Genomic DNA, 22611 nt, shown 5'->3' with positions numbered 1-22611 from the left:
CTTGAATGTGGACTCTCTTCTTGGTGAGGACAGAGAGTTGGTATTGCCTTTAGAGCAGGCGACAGTCCAGTTTGTCAGAAGATGAAAAAGAAGCCCTTCATTTCCTCTCAACCGCCCTACACTTACGTTTAAGTGTAGCTAGGTCGGAGTCATACCAGGAATTGCACTTGGCTTTGGACTTCAAACGGAACCTCATGACAGGGGCAAGAGTATCAGAAATTGAAGAGTAGAGCAGAGACAGGGCTGTGTCAGGATGTGAGACAGCCAGAGGTGGATGGGGGGAGAGAAGGTGGCAGCGAAAGCCTCAACTGACCCACGCTTCATGGGCCCGATGTCCGAGAAGGTAGGTGGCAGTGTTAGGGTAGTCTTGGCTTGGGGGGAAGAGAGAGAGAGATGAGAGGAGAGGAGAGGAGGGAGTGATCGCTCCATTAGAGAGGAGTGGTCAGAGGGATGGAGAGGGGGAGGTCAGAGGAGATCAAGACATCGAGTGTGTACCGTGCAGAGTGAGTCGGGCCAGAGGGGAGGATGGATGGGGAGAGGGAGTCTCAGAGATCACGGAAGAGTACAGAGGAGGAACAAGGAGAGTCTAAATGGATATTGAGGTCACCGAGGAGGATAAGTTGAGTGGTAGAGGCCAGGAGGGAGGAGGAGAGGTCTGCCCACGAAGAGAGAAATTAGGTGATTTGACCAGGAGGCCAGTAGATGGTAGTCACAGTAAGAGAATGGGTAGGAGAGAGAGAGAGAGAGAGAGCCTACAGACAAGACATTCAAAAGAGGAGAAGGTCTGAGTGGGAATGATAGAGGCATGAATCCACTCAGGAAAGATCAGGGCTACCCCCCCTCCAGACAGGTAGTCTCTGGGTGTGGAAAGGGTCTTGTAGCCATCAGGGAGGAGAGTGTGAAAGTGAGAAATTGCAGGAAAGAGGATATCCAGAGCAAGATTTAACAGCAGCACCAACAAGAACAACTAACACACGTGAAAACTTGCTGGAAAATAAGATCAAGCGGGAATATCCACCATTGGTGTTCGCATCCAAATATTCAACCCAAACTCAACAGGTAAAAAGATGTATTTCGAACCATTGGAACATTTTAACAAATGACAATCGAATGAAAGATCTTTTTCCTACCCCCCCACCCCGGCGTTAGTCTATGAGGGGAGCGAAAATTTAAGGGATCTACTTGTGAACACCAGAAGCATAGCTCGACAATTCAAGGAGATGAAACCAGGAACTTTCCTGTGCCTCATCTGCAGCAATTGCAATAATGTGATAAAAGGAGCAGACGCTTTTCATCCAAAGACAGGCGATAAAAAAATCGAACTTAAACATTTTGCCACCTGTTTGACCGAGAATGCAATATATGGCATTAAATGCCCATGTGGGATCTATTACGTTGGCGAGACAGCCCGACAGAAAAGAATATGTATGAACGAATGCACATCTTGCATAAGGAACCACAACATGGCCTTAGCAGTGGCAAGACACTTCAGTGAAAAAGGAAATAGCATTGCCCAGATGAAGTTTCATGTGCTGGAGATTATCAGCATTAAAGGCCACAAAGGAGATATGAAAAGGAGAAGATCACAATGTGAGGCGTATTGGATTGACTGGCTAGACGCACTCACACCCAATGGGATGAACAAAGAAAGGGATTTAAACTGCTTTTTATGAAACATGATTAATTAGTTGTTTTTTCCTTCTTTCAAGCATTTTGCGATACGTACACCAAGTTAACAAGTCTACCAGCACAAGACAGACTCCATTGCCATGTGACCTTAGAGCAAGGGAAACTATATACAAGGACTGTGTGCTCTACTATCCAACACAAGATCTTACTATTCCTTTCCCACCCAGTATGGCGATATTCCTCTCCAATATATTGCATGGTAGCATCATATAGTTACATAATGGTTTGACCCCTTTACCACCCTTCACACCTAATGTGATTTTTGAGTACTGACCACACACAGTTAACCCACACACAGTTAACCCACTTTGACAGTGTTCAATGATTTTCCTGGTTGGGTGCCCTTAGCACGTAATCTCATTAGATACTATTCATTAACCCACCATAAGCCCTAAACTCTCTCCACTGGCTCCCGGTTGCTACAAGGATCAAATTCAAATCCCTCTGCATCATCCATAAGGCTGCCTGGGGCCGGGGACCACGCTATCTACAACTGGCTCTCACCAAATACTCTCCTGTCAGATCTTTACGCTCCTCCGGCGCCAACTCTCTGCGTGTCAAGCACTTCTCTAAACAGCGAGCTGGTGGCCAATCTCTTTCCTCAGCTGGCTCCCTCCTCTGGAACAGCCTCCTCCTTCCTCTCCATCTTGAGCTGGATCTCCCCAAATTCCGGAAGCTCCTCAAACCTTCCTTTTCACCTCTGTCTACCCCCTCCCACTCCCTTGCTAAACCCCACAGTCGCTGAGATTGGTGACCAGGGCTCTTTTGTGTCCTTCTGGTTCCTGGCCTACCCCCCCACCCTAATCGCCTTCAGCCTCCGCCCACTCCCAGCACTTGCCTTTGGGCACTCACTGGCCTGCATTGTCTCACAGGCCTGCACTTATTGTATTGGCAGTTGACCACTCTTACCAAGTTATCCCTGCCAGGCACTTAAAAGCTGCTTGTAACTTACTCCCTAGCACTTCCCTCCATGGAACTCCCAGCACCTACACCGATCCCTCTTCCCTTCTCTCTCTCTGCACCTGCACGTTCTGAATGCACACAAGGCCTAGTAGGACCGTCTCTTTCTCTTCATTGTCATATCTGCCTTTCATTCCCTAACCGTTGCACTGTGGGCGCTTTGAAACACAATTTACTTGATGTATAATCGCCTTACAAACGCATAATAAATAAATTAATAAAATAAACCTAGACAGAAGATATTGATATTCATATGAGTTTTGCAATGTGGAATCTCCACAATGGGGTTAGTGCCTGGGGACTCAGCAGATCTTGATTCATATGATAGTTTAACGTATATGGTTATCTAAGTAACTAACATGGGCACAACCTAGATTTATCCTAATATATGGGATTTAAGTTTTACTTATACAGAGTATGCACAGACCGATATTAGGACATCGGCCCTGCTGATTTCTCCCCTCCAAGATGCCCGCTCTCTTCACTAAACTGTCTGTGTAGCCTGGGCCTGACCTACCACCATTGGCTTCCTGTCCTTTTTCAGCCAATTGGTGGCACCGGGAGGCGGGAGCCGGCCCATTCATCGAAGGCCCACAGCGAGGCCCTGGACATCCTATTCTTCTCCTCCTGCTTCATCACATCAACTGTTTCACGCTGAGCTCCTGCTCCACGCATGTTTCATTTGATCTTCCCGCAACATGCTGCTCTTTGCACCCAGCTAAGCTCAGTGGCTTTGCTGCAATGCTCGCCTGCACCTCAATAGCAATTGTGTGCTTTATTTGAATTTCTTGGCAATTTACCATTGTGTGATCTCACGCTGCTGAAATTGTGTTGAGGCACATGTTTCTGAATCGTGAATTGTGTTTTTGTGCTGTGCAAGTTGGCGCTTGGTGCGGTCCTTTTGAATTGCACCCATTTTGTGCGTGCTGATGGAAAGATTAGATTTTCAACTTTCTCATGGATATCGGCCCTGCTGATTTCTCCCCTCCAAGATGGCCGCACTCTTCACTAAACTGTCTGTGTAGCCTGGGCCTGACCCACCACCATTGGCTTCCTGTGCTTTTGCAGCCAATTGATGGCACCGGGAGGCGGGAGATGGCCCATTCATTGAAGGCCCACAGGTAAAGCCCTGTCTGCACCCTGTCCGCTGCCGGTACGCTGTTAGGGGATATCTTGTACCCCCCCTCACTTGAGCATTCACACCCTTCAGTGAAACCTGGACTACCACAACTTTCTCACCCACATAACAATGGGTTAGTCCCCTCCAAATGGACACATTCCTACCGCTTTGACTTTCCCTCCTTCTCTCCATCTCTCCATCTCTCCTTGTCTTCTACGCTTACAGCCAGTGATTGCACTGTGTTTTCACCTACTGCTACCAATTTAAATTTAGCTGTGTTTTCACCTACTGCTACCAATATGAATTTAGGTTTGCCCTTGTGGTTGTATTCTGTGCTTTTTTCTCTTGAACTTGGGTGGCCCAGTGACTGCATTGTGCTACTCTGACCCGCTGGTCATATCCTGATCCTCCCCCTCTGTTTCTCCCTCCCCCCTCTCTACCTCACCCATGGCGCTCTCTGTTTCTCCTATCAACTCTGTTTCTCCATTGACTATCCTTCCCTTCTCACTAAGTCTGGCAGGAAGAAGTTCAAAAAGGATATCTTGGTCTCTAACCTGGGTCTCCCTATCGCTGACACTTATACCAGCGCTTCCTCCAGACAGACCCTCATCGACATCCTCTTTGTCGTTCCCTCACCAGATCTATGGACTCTTCATATGATCTCTGTGCTCTCTCCTTTCTCCTGTTCTCCATTAATGGTGGCACCTGCTGGGAGACCCTCCTGGCCCCCTACGACTCCTCTAAGGTCATCATTAATGTCTACCTGAATGGCACCTTCTTGGTCTGAGGGCCTCAGGCCGACCTCCTGCTCTTTGAAAGACGCTTCCCGCACCTCATCAATTTCCTTTCATCTCCTGCTGTCCCCTCTCTCCCTTCCTCTGCTTCCTTGCTTCCCCCCTCTGCCTCCCTCTTGCCTACCTTGCCCTCTCCTCCTTCCTCTCCTGCCCCCCCTCAGGTTCTGTTTATACCTCCTTCTACACCTCCGCAGGGCGTACCTCTGATCTGTACCCCTCCCCGGATGTCCTTCAAGGATGGCATCCTTCTCCATATTGCCACTCTCAACTCTCGCTCAGCCGTCAAACACTCCTCTGACACCTGCCGCCTCCTGGAAGAACTTGACCTCGATGTCCTCGGTCTCACCGAGACATGGTTCACGGCCAGCTCTGTCACGAGCTCCGGCACTCTCCTCCCTGATGGCTATAAGATCCTTTTCGCACCCAGATCCACCCGGTCTGGAGGGGGTGTAGCCCTGATCTTCACAGAGTGGATTCCTGTCTCTGTCATTCCTACGCAGAAATACTTGTCTTTCGAATGCCTTGTCTGCAGGCTTTCTCTCTCTCTCCTGATCACTCTCTTACCATGGCTACTATCTATCGGCCACCTGGTCAGATCTCCTCCTTCCACTCTGAGTGGGCAGACTTCTCCTCCTCCCTCCTGGCCTCAACCACTCAACTCCTCCTTCTTGGTGACCTCAATATCCATCTGGATGCTCCCTGTTCCTCTTTTGGACTGACTCTTTCGTGACCTTTGCGATTCTCTCTCTCTTTCTATTCTCCCCTCTGGCCCCACTCACTCTGCAGGGCACATGCTCTGATCTCCTCTGACCTCCCCTTCTCCATCCCTCTGACCACTTCTCTCTCCTGGAGTGATCACTCCCTCCTTTCCTCCCATCTCTCCCTTTCTACCATCAGGCCAAGCCAACTCCAACACTCCCACCCACCTCCTCAGTCATCCGACCCACGAAACGTGTGTCAGTTGAGGCTTTCAACGGCACTTTCTCTCCCCCTCCTCCTCCTTTGGCTGACTCAGCCCCTGACACAGCCCTTTCCATGCTCTACTCTTCTATCTCTAATACTCTGGATGTTCTTGAACCTGTCATGAGGATCCGCTTGAAGCCCAAAGCCAAGTGCAACTCTTGGTATGACCTAGCTACCCTTAAACGCAAGTGTAGGGTGGCTGAGAGGAAATGGCGGGCTTCTTGTACATCCTCTAACAAACTGGCCTGCTGCCTGCTCTAAAGGCAATACCGGCTCCTTCTCCAAACTAAGAAGAGAGCCCACATCCAAGCCTGCATCTTTGTGGCATCTAACAACTTAGCCAAACTCTTTAAAATCTGCAATGAACTGGCCAGCCCTGCTGCAGTTTCTACCTTTCCTTTCTCCTCCTAGCCCCTTTTCACGGCCCTTGCCTCTCATTTCATCTCAAAAGCCCAGGACATCCTATCCCCCCTCTCATCCTCTACCCCTCTTCCCCCTTCTCTATCTGCTAACTATGGTCCTCCTCTAGCCGCCCCTCCCACTTTCTCTTCCTTTCCTCTTTTCTCACCTGACGAGGTTTCTAGACAAGTCCGATCTATGAAAGGGTTCTTCCTTGTCCATCTAAAACTATCAAGGACCACATTAACACCCTTGTTCCTGTTCTGGCCGACTTCTGCAACCTCTCGTTCGCCTCTGGAGCCTTCCCCTCTGAAGCACTCTATTGTGCACCCTCTTCTCAAGAAACCCACAGCTGACCCCTCATGCCAGGCTAACTATTGCCCGATCCCCATCACTCCTTTCCTGGGCAAACCCCTGGAAAAGCTGGCCATCTCCCAGCTTAATCTCCACACCGATTCTGTTGGTTGTCTCCATGAACATCAATCTGGCTTTAGAGCTGCCAGAAGCACGGAAACTGCTCTCCTTAACATCCGTGAAGACCTGCTCTCCAACCTTGACTCTAACATCCCTTCTGTCCTCATCCTACTTGATCTCACTTCTGCCTTTGATACGGTCAACCATGCCATCCTGCTCAACCGTCTCTGTGATAGCCTAGGTACCACTGATTAGGCCCTGGCCTGGCTGACCTCTTTCCTCTTTGATCAACCCTCCCAGGTCCAACTTGGGTCCTTCCTTTCCTCTATCTCACTCTCTACCTGTGGTGTTCCCCAGGGGTCTAAACTCTCTCTCTGGCTGTTCAACCAATACCTGCCACCCCTTGCCCACCGCATTACCGCTCTATGCTCCAACTTTCGGTGCTATGCGGATGACACTGAGCTCGTTTTCGGTTTCCCTCTACCACCTCTTCTTCTTCTCTCATCTCAGACTGTCTGTCTGCTATGCAGGAGTAGTGTGCCGCCAATGATCTCTGCCTTAATATCAGTAAGACAGAGATTCTCCTCATCAGTACACCTGCACCCTCCTTTCCTGTCACTCTATGTCCAGCCTCTCTTGGTCCTCTTCCTGCTCCCACCTGTGAGGCTAAGAGCCTCAAGGTCATCTTCGACTCCATGCTTTCCTTTTCCCCACACTTCTCTGACATCTCTAAGAAGTCAAACTACCAACTGCACCTCCTCAGAGATATTCTTCCTTTCCTCTCCTTCCCCCAGAAGCATACTGTCTCTAGAGCTCTAGTTTTCTCTAGGCTTGACTACTGCAACAGCCTCTTTCATAATCTGCCTGCTTCTACTCTCCGCCCTCTGCAACTCATCCAGAACAGGACTGCGAGACTTGTCCTTGGCCTCAAGACCTGGGATCGTATCGCTCCAGCCCTGAAATCTCTTCATTGGCTCCCAGTGGCTGCAAGGGTTAAATTGAAGACCCTTTGCATTGTCAACAAGGCTTTCTGGATCCTGGGTCCAAAATACCTTCAACTCTCCCTCCGTAAATACCTTCCCACTCAAACTCTTCGCTTCTCCACCTCCAACTTCCTCAGGGTCATTCATTTCTCCAAGCAATGAGTTGGCGTAGATCTCTTTCCTCGGCTGGGGCCTCCCTCTGGAACAGCCTCCCTGCCATTCTAAAACTTGAGGAGAACCATATCCGGTTCCGGAAGCACCTTCCTCTTTGCTTCTGCCTTCGCTGTTCCTCTTCTCAGTTGATCTGTCTGCTTCGGCACCATGCACCTGGTTACCCTTAATTACGGGCCCAGGTCCCTGCCCACCCAGCCACACACCCGCACTGCCTCCTGGTGCACTTGGGTCTCTATCTGTAACCCTAAAAGTCCACTTACTTGCACATATCAGACACCCCTAGTCTGCGCCTTAAACCTTGCACTTGCCACCTTGCCGGCTGCACTACCACCTGTTGTTGTTTTTATCCCTTGCTCAGCACTTTCCACTTCTCCCCTCTCCCTTGCACTGTTAGGCAGAAACCTGTGCAGTTCCCTTGGGGAACACTGCAAAAGATTTAAGACTACAGGTAGAGCAGTAAACCCCTTTGGTAGCAGTCTGTACCACCCAGATTTACCTGGTAGCTGTGGCTGAGCAGTCAGACTTCTCTCAAGAAGAGTTAGGCAGTATGTAAAGTATACACAATATGTACCAAAACACAATAGCACAAGCAAACACTGACCAGAGCTTGGTTTCAAAAGTATATAGTTATTTATTTAAAATACACATAAGTTAAAAACCCTCTAGCAAAAATATAGTAAAAGCACTTCAACACAGTTATAATGAAAGTAGATTCAATCCTTTCTCCTATCTAGACAACTCTAAGTAAACACCACTTAATTAAAACAGAGGTGAGTGCTTAACGTTAGATGACACTCTAGTAGTTTCCAAGAAAGGGAGAGAAAAAGCAGAAATGGGTTAGACACACCACTCTAAGGTCCAGAGCACTTGCAATAGGCTTAAAGAAGAATAAAGTCACAGGTGAGCAAAAGTCACTAGGCAGGGCCCACTCTTAGAGTAGCCGGAGCGAAAATGTGCCCAAGATCACACTGTTAGTTAGAGATTCAAAGTCTTGCAAAGAGTCAAAAAGAGGTTAGAGTGGCTCAGAAAGTTTAGCCAAAGTGTCCCAGGCACTCCCAGGTTCGAAAGCCGGGGACTAAATCTACCCCGTACAGTCGGTAGCAAGGGAAGCCAGGCAGAACACAGTACCTTAAGCGGAAAGGATCCTCCAGCGGTGGCAGTTGTTCCAGGCAGTGGCAGCAGGGCTCGACGTCGGTCAGGGGAGAAGAAGTTCTCGCTGAAGAGCAGAAGAAGAGGGTCGTTGCACTGCCCGGGAAGAAACCAGCCGCGGAGTCCTCCGGTTAAAGGGTTGGTACCGACTTTCGCGGTATGGGGGTAAAGTGTGGTATTCCGGTTGCCGGGGTGCTTGGCACAGGCAAGGCGGCCACGAGATACCTCAAAGAACGGAAAGAAGGCGAAAACTGGTTGTCCCCACCAGTCAAGGGAAGGAGCCACTCCGTTAAGAGTTCTCCTCGGTCGTCGGGAAAAAGTGGTGAGACGGTTCAGCAGGGCTCCACCGGGTGGTGTCGTCGAAGCAGGTCGGCTCAGCTCTTCCCTCGTCGGATTCTTGGTCCTGTGGCGACTTCTGAAGTCCCAGTCCCCAAAGCCCTGCTTTTATGCAGCAAACCCCCATTCACCCAGCCTAGCTGTCACTCAAACATGCTAAGTGGTGAGCCGGGCGGCTCACCACTTGGGCCAATCAGGACGGAGTGCGACTTGAGTTACCAAGGTAACTCAGTCCAGGGTGCCTAAATCCCCCTCCACCCCTCCTAAGTACCCCAGACAGAGTGGCACCACTTTGGAGGGCTTCTGTGGAGAAGCCCGCCAAAAGTGGAACAAAGGGCTCCACTTTGGGTCAGAGTTACAGAGGCGAACACCAACGCCATTTTAGAATCAAGTTTTGGCAAAAAGTCCCAACCGGAGTTATAAAAATAAATATATAAACCGGCGGTATGTTTAAGGCTACCGTAAATAATTAATTAAATGTGTTAGCCTAAAACAATGGGAAATCCCATAGGGAAATATTCGCGGTTGAATATAAAAAGTAGTTTCCACTGCCACCAGCCAAAACTCGATCAGGGGGGACGGAGACGTGCCCCCTCGACTAACAGACCCTGGGGCAATCGAATTGCCCCAGCCAGTACGTCCACAATATGATGGTTTGTACTGGTTCTGTTCAGGATTCAAGACTAGCAAAGTCTTTGGTGACTTTACATGCCCTGGGAGACAGTAGTCAGTCCCAGGGTATGGAGTCTATGTTGGGGAGTCCCTAGGACACCCCTGGGTCACGGCACAGAGGGTGCTGTGTGACCCACATCACAAAAATACATGAGGCCCTATGGAGTAAGAGACCCCATAGCCCATTCAACACAAGGTTTAACCAAGAAAACACACTTCAACATGTCCAAGAGTGAGGGTAAAAGAGTCTCACTCTTGGCAGGAGAAAAAAATTAAACCCCAGAAATCCAGCAAAGCTGCTGGGGGACTCACTAGGTAGGGAAATTCAGCCTAAACAGAGAATTCTCCCTAACACTCGCCCCCCCCAGACTAAGGGACAGGAGGATTTAATCCACTCCTGGATGAACCTCATACCTCTAGTCGATGATATACATCCTAGAGAGTCCATCAGCATTTTGATGGTGACACCCTGACCTGTGTTCAATGGAGAACTCAAAGGTTTTCTTCTGCAAGCTAACGGACCTACAGACCCTTTGAGGAACATCAGTCTTTTTGTTATAGGGGATCTGGTTGACCAGTCCCTCAGAAGTTGGTACAACTTCTGAACCTAGGTTAGGCTTTTTGAAGGGGTCCTTATAAAGGATTCCCTTAGATCTAGAGGGGCCTCCAAGGTTCCTCACCACCTCTCTTGTGGGAGCAGGTTGGGTCTTAGGCCTCTTGGTTGGAGGGGTTGGGGTTAGGCAATGTACCTGCTTCCCCTTCCTCTTAGATCTACCTTTACCTATTTTTGGAGTTTCCCCCCTAATATTAGGATTTGAGTTGGGGTCTTCAGTAGAAGGTCCAACAGTCTGAAGGTTTCTGGCCTTAGACTTTTCTTTTCTGGTTTTCCACCAGCACTGGGAATTACCAGTTCTCTCAGGTTCAGATAGGGGCCTAGTTGGTCTATCCACCTCTTCCTCAGAAGCAGGGGGGGTCAGAGACTCGGAAACTAGGGGAACAAGGGTGGAGCTTGGTTGGGGCTCCCATGTTCCTAGCATACTATCCTGAAATGTGCCTGGGTTAGAGGTCAACTTACTAACACCAGGGCTTGTAGTGGGGTTCTCAGTAGAGGGTCCCACAGGCTTAGAAGGGTCCTTCAAGGTAGCCTGTCTAGCCAATTTGGTTAAGTTCTGCTTCTCCATACTGGGAGGCCTGGGGGTATGTGACACTACTCCTAGAGTTCTTAGGTCATTCCCCAACAGGACCTTCCCAGGTACCTCAGTCTGAACACTGACAGGGATCCTCACTGTCATGTTGTTACACTGAATGAGGGCTGGTAGGATAGGAACCATTTGGACAGGGCCTCCAGACATTTTAGTGGGACCTTTGGGTGCTTTGGCCACATCCTCAGGTTGAAAGAAGCTTTCATCCACCACTGTTCTGCTGGCCCCAGTGTCTCTCCTGGCAGGAGTATCCTGGCCATTGACAAGAACACTGTCCACATAATACACCTTAGAGTTAACAGGTAGGGAGTTATACACAACCCTATTCTGGGGACTAACCAGACCCATAGGCTCTAAGTTTACAGTTGCTTGAAGACCCAAGGGTTCTTCAGCAAAGAGTTCAAAGTGGGCACTAGCCATCTGTACTTCATCCTCAGGAGTGAAGGCTAAGGAGACTGTGCTGATCCCTGCAGGTTTACCCTTGCACTTGGGATCTCCTTTGATATGGTCAGTACCCTGACAGACATAGCATTGTCCAAATGCTCTCTGGAAGGGTGGCTTGTTCTGACCTCCTTCTGGCTTGTGGCCAGAAGGTACAGTAGCCTGACTAGGTTTCCCATGTGGCTTACCCTGGTTATTTTGTGGTTTGGGGCCCTCTTTGGGATAGGAATTATTAGAATTCTCTTTGGAGTCTTTTTTAGGCTGTTTCTCCCCATCCTTCTTCTGAGTTACCCCAGAATCCTTGTGAGTGGCCCTGTTGGCAACCCACAAGTCAGCAGCCTTAGCTAGTTTCCGGGAATCCAATTCCCTGGAATCAGCCAAGTGTTGTCTGAGCTCAGGAGAGCAGGCATCATAAATAGTCTCCAACATAAACAAATTCTTCATACCCTCATAAGTGTTCACCTTGTAACCCTTAATCCATCCCTCTAAGTTTTTCAAACATTCACTCACCCAGGTAGCCCAAGGGGTACCATCATGCTTTTTGAGGTTCCTAAACCTCTTAAGATACTGGGAAGGGGTCTTCCCAAACCTAGCTATCAAAGCTAGTTTCACACATTCATAGTCCTTCCTATCCTCCTCCCCCATCTCCATTACCACATCAGTTGCAACAGGGGGAAGCCTAGAGAACAACCAGGTGAGTAAGTCATTTCCTGTGATGTTCTGGAGCCCATGATTATATTCAAACAGAGACAACCAATCCAACACATCCAACTTAGGCTCATACATACCAACCAATTTTTTAGGCATCCGGGGTCTTTTAGGACTGGAACTTCTAGAGGAGCCAGAGAGAGAAGCATTCTCAACAGATAATTTCTTCATTTCTAAGTCATACTTGAGCTCCATTTCCCTTAGCCTTAGTTCTTTGTCAGTTTGAGCATTAAGTTTCTTATACTCCAATTCTAGCTTCATTTTCTCCAGTTCAAAGTACTGAGGACTAAATGTGGGACCTGGTAAAGGTCCAGTAGGCACAGCAGGTAGAGCAGGCAGAGGCCTAGGGGGGACAGTTACAACAGCCTCACCCTCCTCTTCTGACTCTTCCTCAGAAACATCAACATTTTGCTCCATGTTAACTTCAACACTGTCATCTACAGTTGCTGGAGTGGTATGTTCCTCTGAACCATCGCCCAGACTTTGGTTAGCTAACAATCTTTCAATCAGCTCCATTTTCTTGCCCTTAGTCAGGAGATCCTTATGTTTACAGAGCACTCTTAAACAATCAGCAGTTTTGGCTGCAAGGGACTCTTGACTATAGCTTTCTATAACTGACATGTTAGAGGTTTTACTTTTTCAGTGCTAAGCTTTGTGGTTAGTTGCACTAAGGTATCTAAAGCACAATAAAGTGTATACTCAATACAAATCCCACCGCTGTACACCAGTGTTAGGCAGAAACCTGTGCAGTTCCCTTGGGGAACACTGCAAAAGATTTAAGACTACAGGTAGAGCAGTAAACCCCTTTGGTAGCAGTCTGTACCACCCAGATTTACCTGGTAGCTGTGGCTGAGCAGTCAGACTTCTCTCAAGAAGAGTTAGGCAGTATGTAAAGTATACACAATATGTACCAAAACACAATAGCACAAGCAAACACTGACCAGAGCTTGGTTTCAAAAGTATATAGTTATTTATTTAAAATACACATAAGTTAAAAACCCTCTAGCAAAAATATAGTAAAAGCACTTCAACACAGTTATAATGAAAGTAGATTCAATCCTTTCTCCTATCTAGACAACTCTAAGTAAACACCACTTAATTAAAACAGAGGTGAGTGCTTAACGTTAGATGACACTCTAGTAGTTTCCAAGAAAGGGAGAGAAAAAGCAGAAATGGGTTAGACACACCACTCTAAGGTCCAGAGCACTTGCAATAGGCTTAAAGAAGAATAAAGTCACAGGTGAGCAAAAGTCACTAGGCAGGGCCCACTCTTAGAGTAGCCGGAGCGAAAATGTGCCCAAGATCACACTGTTAGTTAGAGATTCAAAGTCTTGCAAAGAGTCAAAAAGAGGTTAGAGTGGCTCAGAAAGTTTAGCCAAAGTGTCCCAGGCACTCCCAGGTTCGAAAGCCGGGGACTAAATCTACCCCGTACAGTCGGTAGCAAGGGAAGCCAGGCAGAACACAGTACCTTAAGCGGAAAGGATCCTCCAGCGGTGGCAGTTGTTCCAGGCAGTGGCAGCAGGGCTCGACGTCGGTCAGGGGAGAAGAAGTTCTCGCTGAAGAGCAGAAGAAGAGGGTCGTTGCACTGCCCGGGAAGAAACCAGCCGCGGAGTCCTCCGGTTAAAGGGTTGGTACCGACTTTCGCGGTATGGGGGTAAAGTGTGGTATTCCGGTTGCCGGGGTGCTTGGCACAGGCAAGGCGGCCACGAGATACCTCAAAGAACGGAAAGAAGGCGAAAACTGGTTGTCCCCACCAGTCAAGGGAAGGAGCCACTCCGTTAAGAGTTCTCCTCGGTCGTCGGGAAAAAGTGGTGAGACGGTTCAGCAGGGCTCCACCGGGTGGTGTCGTCGAAGCAGGTCGGCTCAGCTCTTCCCTCGTCGGATTCTTGGTCCTGTGGCGACTTCTGAAGTCCCAGTCCCCAAAGCCCTGCTTTTATGCAGCAAACCCCCATTCACCCAGCCTAGCTGTCACTCAAACATGCTAAGTGGTGAGCCGGGCGGCTCACCACTTGGGCCAATCAGGACGGAGTGCGACTTGAGTTACCAAGGTAACTCAGTCCAGGGTGCCTAAATCCCCCTCCACCCCTCCTAAGTACCCCAGACAGAGTGGCACCACTTTGGAGGGCTTCTGTGGAGAAGCCCGCCAAAAGTGGAACAAAGGGCTCCACTTTGGGTCAGAGTTACAGAGGCGAACACCAACGCCATTTTAGAATCAAGTTTTGGCAAAAAGTCCCAACCGGAGTTATAAAAATAAATATATAAACCGGCGGTATGTTTAAGGCTACCGTAAATAATTAATTAAATGTGTTAGCCTAAAACAATGGGAAATCCCATAGGGAAATATTCGCGGTTGAATATAAAAAGTAGTTTCCACTGCCACCAGCCAAAACTCGATCAGGGGGGACGGAGACGTGCCCCCTCGACTAACAGACCCTGGGGCAATCGAATTGCCCCAGCCAGTACGTCCACAATATGATGGTTTGTACTGGTTCTGTTCAGGATTCAAGACTAGCAAAGTCTTTGGTGACTTTACATGCCCTGGGAGACAGTAGTCAGTCCCAGGGTATGGAGTCTATGTTGGGGAGTCCCTAGGACACCCCTGGGTCACGGCACAGAGGGTGCTGTGTGACCCACATCACAAAAATACATGAGGCCCTATGGAGTAAGAGACCCCATAGCCCATTCAACACAAGGTTTAACCAAGAAAACACACTTCAACATGTCCAAGAGTGAGGGTAAAAGAGTCTCACTCTTGGCAGGAGAAAAAAATTAAACCCCAGAAATCCAGCAAAGCTGCTGGGGGACTCACTAGGTAGGGAAATTCAGCCTAAACAGAGAATTCTCCCTAACATGCACTTTCCCCCTTCCCTCTCCCCTGCACTTGCATGTTCTCAATGTCACTGGGCCTAGTAAGATCGTTGTTGTCCTCCCTTGTTCCCCTCCATTGCCTTGTCATGCTCTGAAACACTTGTGTATGGGCGCGATACAAATACAATATCATATCATAGCATATCACTACATGGTGGCTACCCTTCACTACCTAGACACTAGCGCACATCATGTAGTCACGTTATTGGAGTGTAAGGCTAACACAATATGCTAGGAGAAACGCAGAGTGGATTAGAAAGTAATGGCGCCCACACCGTCATCATTGCGGTCATAGACTGCGCAACAGGGGGCGCAAAGTTAAGGTGGCTTTAGCTGAATTTCCAGGGCTTTGTTTTGCAATACTTTGTTACCTTAACTGATCATAGACTAACATTGTTTTCATTGAATATATATATATACCTGACCTGAAATCACCTATATACAAATAATGATTGACCCTGCTGCAACACCTTTGATTCTATAATGCATACCAATAAAGAATGTTGGGTTCATTGCTTTGATATAGCTTATGTCAATATTAGGCCGCTTTTTTATGTTACCCTTCTATGACTAGAATTAGTGGAACACTGTTTTGCTACTGGAGGAATAGGGAATCTATCAACAATTGTTTTTCTCCATCACATTTTCACATCAAAATTCGTAGAGAAAATATGGAGCAAAATGGTTTAAGAGATTTCACATTTGTAAGTTCCAAAGTTGGTTCCATATCTAATTGCACACTATATGCTCAGTGACAAAATGTAATAGAAAGGTCTCCTGTTTACTTCCAGTGCTTAACTTGACCTATATCTCAATTGCTGTAACATAACCACCTACAAAAACACAAACATTGCTTTAATTTGCTAGCGCTACGCCTTTCCAAAGTAATCAATCAGGAATTCTCACGCAAACTGAATCTAATAATGCTCTCTTTACAGGCAGAGCTGAGTACATATTTATTATCAACACCATTGAAAGTAAAATGGAAACACAGTTTTTGTCCCTCTTACCTTGAACGGAAAGTTCAGCAATTGTCCTGCTTCCTTCTTTCATCTCACAGATGTAGACAGCGTCGTCATCGGTGGTGACATTCTGAATGGTGAGTCGCCTGAATGTTCCTTCTTCTTCCATGTTGTACTTGGCACCCTGGAGAAGTTTGGTTTCTTCCTTGAACCATGCAGACTCAATAGCCGGAACAGGGACCTCGCACTGGAAGGTGGCAGATTCCTTCTCTCTGACTTCAAGATCACGCAGTCTGGACTTGAATGGTGTTTTCGGTTCTTGAAAAAAGAAATGTATTTGTGTTTCACTTTGGTAATCATATCAGTTTTTTATCACTGGAATTCAGTCACAGGTGTCTTGAATATGTTGCCTAAAAGCTGCAAGAATTTGAACTATGTCATTTTAACTTGGGAAACAGACTACATGTATATATGTAATTGTATAAAAGTCATGTTTGTACCATATGCCCACACTAATAGTGTTGGATTGTTACAATCTGGAAGAGTCAAGTTGTACATGTCTAAAAGGCAACTTTTCTCTTATACAACCCAGATACAAACTATGGCACTAGTGTTAAAGAATTTCTGGTGCCCAGGGTAACATTCTTCTGTATCACCATCTGCAAATGTCTTCACTAGTTCAGCTTTTCTATTAATTATGCACTGATGCAACTCACATCTTTCTATCTCTCTAGAAGTTAATTCTTATCTTGTGATTTAATTAGGAGAAGTCAGTTACTTGTGTGCTGCAATGTTCCAACAAAGCTTAAGGCACCATGCAAACATCACTTAACAGCAAGCTTTCTCCAAATATGCACTGGTAATATGGAACAACATTTCGACTGACATCTTACTGGTCCTCACTCTCCTGCAATTCTAAAAAGGGCCTACGGCTTTTCTCTTTAAAGAACATCACCTGGACAGTTGATCAGTGTAGCATGCCTGACAGTCTCTATCTTTATCTTCCTTACCTGTATATCCTCTGATTGTAACCATCTGTATCACTTATTGCAACATATTAGTACAATGCTATCTTTTCTCCAAGCTGGGTAAACGCTATATAAAACTCCACACATGCACATGTATATTCCAGACAAATGTCTATCAAAATGTTGCTAAATTGCTTCCCACTCCCCCCCCCCCGCATCCCTCCTCCACAAAACCATCTCATAATGACTATATCATGTCCTGTGAGCTCTGGAGCATCCTTGGCCAACCTTCTGATAGGCTGTAGATAAGGTTTAAGGGTGCATTTAAATCAATAATTCATTCCTCTATTCATATAAATGTGTAATGAGGACAGACATTACTGTGATAGTGGAAGCATTAGAATATGACTACCATGTGTGACCTCTAAGCATTTGTTTCCAGAGGGCATGAATTGACTTGGGCTTCTGCATGTGGAACCCAGGGAGAGCGATTGAGGCCCTCTTCAGTGAGATAGTTTGCGAGGTTTAAAAGCTTATTTTAAAAGGCATGTTTCCCTGTGCATATCAGATTATAAAAGAGCTGCTCTTATCCTTATACATAGTTGGAGTGATTTCCTGGGGCCTGGAGTAACTATTCCGAATTATTGACGACCAGAGCAGGTGTAGATGTTTGTTTGTTTGTCTGTTTTATTATTTATAGTGCACGCCAGACCCGAGGGTATCAGGGCGCAAAGAGCATAACAAGGAAATTCTCAACTTGGTTACAGTGCTGTACAATACATACAGACAGAATGAAAAAGGCATGAGCAAATTAGGAAGAAAAGTATATATACATAGGGCAACAAACGGCTGACGGGGAGATACTAGTAAGGTTAACATGCTGTGTGAAGAGTAAGGGGAAAGTGGAAGGCATTAAAAATAGGGACAGGATGATGTACACATAGACGTGGATGGTTTTGGTCAACCGTAGGGCACAGGAGAGTAGTTCTATATACAATATATACAAGGCAGTGAATGTCGAGTGGTTGCTCAGGGTTTAGTGGTCGTTATTTATAAACCAGTTGATAATATTACGTCGGAAGTGGGAGTAAGTTTGGTCGGCTCTGATGGCAGGGAGTAGTGAATTCCACAGCTGAACGGCTTTTACTGGGAAGCTGTTCAGGAGAGTTTGAATCTAGGGACAGTCAGGGAGTCGGTGTTGGCTAGTCTAGTGGTGGGGTTGGAAGAATGTCTCTTAAATTATTCTGAGCGGTATAAAGGGGCTGCATTATTGAGGCATTTGTAGGTAAGTGAAGCTGTTTTGAGCAGGATTTTATCATTAGTCGAAAGCCATTTGTTGGTTCTTCTAATCTCAGAGATATGCTCTTTTTTGGTTAGGTCTAGCGCCACTCTGAGGGTGTTATTTTGCAGGATCTGGATTTTATTGATAATGTATTTGTTAGCTCCTAGATAGAGGGTGTTGCAGTAGTCTAATTGTGACAGAATTAGGGCTCTAGCTAGGGTGATGCAACTAGGAGTGGAGAGGAATGGCTTGGCAGTTCTAATAAGTTTGCATGTATAGGCTGTGGCGGAGGCCATGGCACTAACCTGTTTGGTGAGAGAGAGGGTGGCGTCTAAGTAGAAGCCTAATGTTTTGACTGATTTGCAGACACTGATGGTGTTACCGTCAATAATGAAGCTGGAGTAGTTAGGGCCTATTTTGTTCAGATTAGGGGTGGTACCGAGAATGATGAGTTCCGTTTTGTCATCACTCAGGCATAGGCCGTGTGTAGTCAGCCATGCCTGAATGAAGAGACACACTCTATTCACCAAGGCCAAATCCTTGTCAAAGTCTTCCATCAATAGTAAGAGGATCTGCATATCATCTGCATAATTGGTGTAGGTGATCGAAGAGGGGCTTGGTGAAAATGTTGTACAGAGTCAGGGAGACACGGAGCCCTGAGGCACTACACAGGTGATGGGGTTAGGGTCGGCCTATGCTGTAGGGGAGAAGACGCGCATAGTCCTGTTGTTAAGGAAGGACTGAATCCAGCCTATGGCTTCCGTCGAAAAATGCGCCGCAGAGTCGAGGTGGCTGCAGAGGACTTTAGGATCTACTAGATTGAACGCTGCTGAGATGTCGAGTAGTAGCAGCAGGGCAGTTTTGCTGTTGTCCCTAAGTGAATCAATTTTTGCTTGAGGTCTATCAGTGCAGTTTCAGTCCCGTGCTGGTGCCTGAATTCTGACTGGCGAACTCCTAGTAGATGGTTTTGTTCTAGGTATTGCTGAATTTGCAGGTGTGCTATCCTGTCTAGAATCTTGAGCAAGAAAGGATCAGTAGTAATGGGTCTATAGTTGGTGGGGATCTTGGGGTCTAGAGTTAGTTTTTTAAGGAGGGGGAGTACCCACGAATCTTTGAGATTAGTGGGGATGGTGCCAGAGGCGAAGGAAGCATTGACAAGTTTAGAGATAAATGGGGAAAGTTCTCTTGCAGCGTCTTTATTTGAGCCAGACATGGATCGCCTTGGCAGTTTGATGGTTTTAAGATGAGGATGACCTTTTCCACTTCCAGAATGGTGACTTTGGAGAAGCTGAATCGGTGCAGAAATTTGGGTGAAGGTGATGCTGTGCTAGGGGGTCAGGCGGAGTTGTGGAGGTTGGATTTTTTGTTGGCAATCTTAACTTGAAGGGACGCTACTTTATCAGTTAGGGCTTTTTGAATGCCTGTACACCAGTTTTTGTCCTTCACACAGATGTCCGTTATAGGGATGGGAGTTTCAATTTCTTTTACGAATTGTAAATAATTCTTTTATAATAGAGTTAGCGTGCAAGATTCTTGTGTTGTAGGAATCTTGTTTCGCATGGAGTAAGATGTGCTGGGGAACAGCTTTTATCTTGGCTGTACTGCTGCTGTCAGACTGCCTTGCCTTTTGTTTAGACTCTGCAGACAGCAGGAATGCAGTGAGGCTGGTGGAATTACAGCGAGCAACATAAAAAGGACATGATGAGTTTGGCAGTATTACCACCAAACAGAATTACTGTTAGCGCGTGATGTAAGCATGATACTCCTATGTCCCGTCCCCTTTCCTCCATACTTGTGGGACATTCCGTCCTTCGGGACGGGACTAGAGCACTTTTGATAAAAAGCATCAAAATTGAAAAGATATTTGGCCTTCTTCTCTTTTTACACGGGGTACCGCACAGAGCCGTAACCCAGTCCTTCAAAGCTCCCCCCAGCGCATCACCCTTCAGTCCTGTTCTCCAGGCGGTCAGGGCTGGACGCACTTGCATCACCGGGAAAAGTTTTTCCTGTTCTCATTGTCCTTCTCTCCTGCTCCGATTCTGCGGTCGCTTAGTCCTCTGTCTATGCGGGACCGTCTGGGATTTGTGTCCTGTTCTTCATGCGAACGTCGCTTTGCTGGGGCAGATCCCCATTCTCTCTGCTTGGAGTGTCTCAGGCAGGACCACTGCGGGGATTCGTGCTTCTACTGTGATTCCCTTTCCGTCTGGGCACTCCAACGCCGTCTTCTTGGGTGGGAGGACGTCTTTCAGCGTGTTCCTCCACCTCATCTTCATCTTTTCATCAACAAAAAGAAGAGGCGCAAGGTAAGTTCCTTACTTTTTAGGGCACCCCGGCTGGGGGACTCCTTCCCGGGGACTTTTCAGTCCGGGAGGGGCTTGAGCAGCTCTACCACCAGGGTTTCTCCTGCGGTGCCTCGCATGCCTAACAGGCGTACCAGAGTTTTCTCTGAGGGTTCTCACGACGGACCTGCAAAGACCAGAACACGTTTCCAAGGTTCACCTGTCAGGTGCTAAACGTCAGCCCAGTACATCTGTGGCTTTGGACACCAGGTTTCACTCCGAGGTCTCTGTTTCTGGAGCTTTCCATACAGATACCGAGGCATGCCACGAGACTTCCTTTTCTGAAGCTTTCTGTACAAAGCCATGGCTTGAGGGACCTCACGAGGGAGCTACACATACCGGGACAAAACCCGAGGTTCCTCTTTTCAAGGCTAAAGCCTGTGCCGACAAAACCGAGAGACGTGTTCATAAGGTCTTGTGTGTAAGGGTGATTCCTCAGCTTTCCCGCACTAAGGGTTACGGTGATATCAGCTGCGGCTCAGATTCTCTCCAAGTAAGACAAAATTCTGGACTCCTTGGGCAAGAAAGTCTTTGCCAACTCAGCACTGCAACTTCGCCAAGCAAATACCAAGCTGATCTTGGCGGCAGCTAATATGAAGCTGTGGAGGGAGTTGGCTGATTTCCAGGAGTGCATTCCTGCGGATAGGCTAGACGACTTCAAGGCCGGTTTGTCGGACGCCAGGGTGTTGGCACAAGATCTCCTGGAAGCTGCGGCACACCATGTGGATACCTCAGCTCAAGGCCTGATGGTGGGAATGGACACCTCCCGCCAAGCGTGGCTACATGCGACAAAGTTTTCAAAGGAGGTGCAAGATAAAGTTCTGGATCTTCCCTTTGATGGCAAGGAATTTTTCCATTCCTCTACAGATGACGAACTTACAGAGACTAAGGAGAGCACCCAAACCACTAAATCCTTGGTCCTGGCAGAGGCTCCAGCTAAGGCCCCTTATACACAGAGGTCAAGGTCTCAGTCTCGATCCTTCTCTGGCTTCAGTGGGTCCCAAGACCGCCGGGCGCGCAGGACTGAACCTCCGGTTGGTGGCACCCGTCGAAAACAGCAACGTGGTTGGTTTTTTTCTCGCCCATCAGCCTCCTCTCCAGGGGCAGGTAGTCTCCCTGCCGACAACTCTGCAAAATGATATTTTTTGTCGGTCGCACTAGACTCCGGTGGGAGGACGAATCTCGTCTCATCTGGAGGTGTGGCAGATCATCACCGAAGATCGGCGGGTTTTGTCCATCACTCAGGCAGGCTTTCGCTTGCCCCTCCCCCGTACCCCACCCTTCAATCCTCCCTTCCAACAGATCGGGACACCCTCCCTCAGAGCCGAGGTTCAGAAGCTTCTAGACCTCAGGGCAGTGGACTGTTCACGGTGCCCAAACCCAACCAGGCTGGCCTGCGCATCATCCTCGACCTTTCCCAGTTCAACCTTTCTCTTCCCCAAGAGGAATTCAAGATGATCACACCCTGCCAAATAAAGTCCTCTCTTTGGAAGGGCGACTGGCTCAGTGTAGTGGACCTTCAGGACACGTATATGCACATCCTGATATGGAGATCGCATCGAAAGTATCTGTGGTTCTCCCTGGGAGGGGAGCACTTCTGGTTCTGTGTGCTCCCGTTTGGTGTCAGCTCGGCGCTGCGCGACTTTACACAGATGATGTCATCATCGCAGCTTTCCTTCGGCTACAGGGTTTTCATGCATATCTGTACTTGGACGATTGGCTCCTGCGCAGCCCTTGTCCTCTGACGGCTTGGAGCAATCTCCAGTCCCTCCTCCAGCTCCTGTTCCATCTTTGGCTGTGGGTGAATTGGCAGAAATCTTCCATGACGGTCTCCCAAGACCTGATCTTCCTGGGTTTCCGTTGGAACACGATCGACTCCAGGGTGTATTTGACAGTGGCCAGGATTACGGATCTATTTGCCATGTGTCAACTCATCCAGTCAGAGCACATGATGGCTTGGTGGTTCCAGAGCCTTCGGGGCCTCAAGGCCTTGTGTGTGCTTGCTTTTCCACATCTCAAAATGAGGCGTACGCAGCTAGTTCTTCGGAGCTCTTGGTGTCAGGCTTCGGACTCGGATTCCAAGATGATCCCAGTTCCATCCTGCATGATGGCGGACCTTCTATGGTGGTCCTTGACCAACAATCTCACAGTGGGGGCCTCCTTTCCGGAGTCCTGCCCACAAGTGACG

At 47.9% G+C, this 22611-nt stretch overlaps 1 protein-coding gene across 12 annotated transcripts in view; it reads right to left on the bottom strand.

The window, feature by feature from the left end:
- Positions 1 to 22611, bottom strand: part of OBSCN (obscurin, cytoskeletal calmodulin and titin-interacting RhoGEF) — a 3169051-nt gene that overhangs the window by 2941952 nt on the left and 204488 nt on the right. For all 12 annotated transcript variants that reach the window (XM_069647058.1, XM_069647065.1, XM_069647061.1 and 9 more), the window contains exon 3: positions 15883 to 16152. In XM_069647058.1, the coding sequence (XP_069503159.1) occupies positions 15883 to 16152 (270 nt within the window). The remainder of the gene's footprint in view (positions 1 to 15882; positions 16153 to 22611) is intronic.

The sequence above is a fragment of the Ambystoma mexicanum genome, chromosome 2q, assembly GCF_040938575.1.
Source record: "Ambystoma mexicanum isolate Mex_15411 chromosome 2q, UKY_AmexF1_1, whole genome shotgun sequence".
NCBI lineage: Eukaryota > Metazoa > Chordata > Amphibia > Caudata > Ambystomatidae > Ambystoma > Ambystoma mexicanum.
The sequence above is the reverse complement of the archived record's forward strand: the minus strand, read 5'-3'. Positions and strand labels throughout refer to the sequence as shown.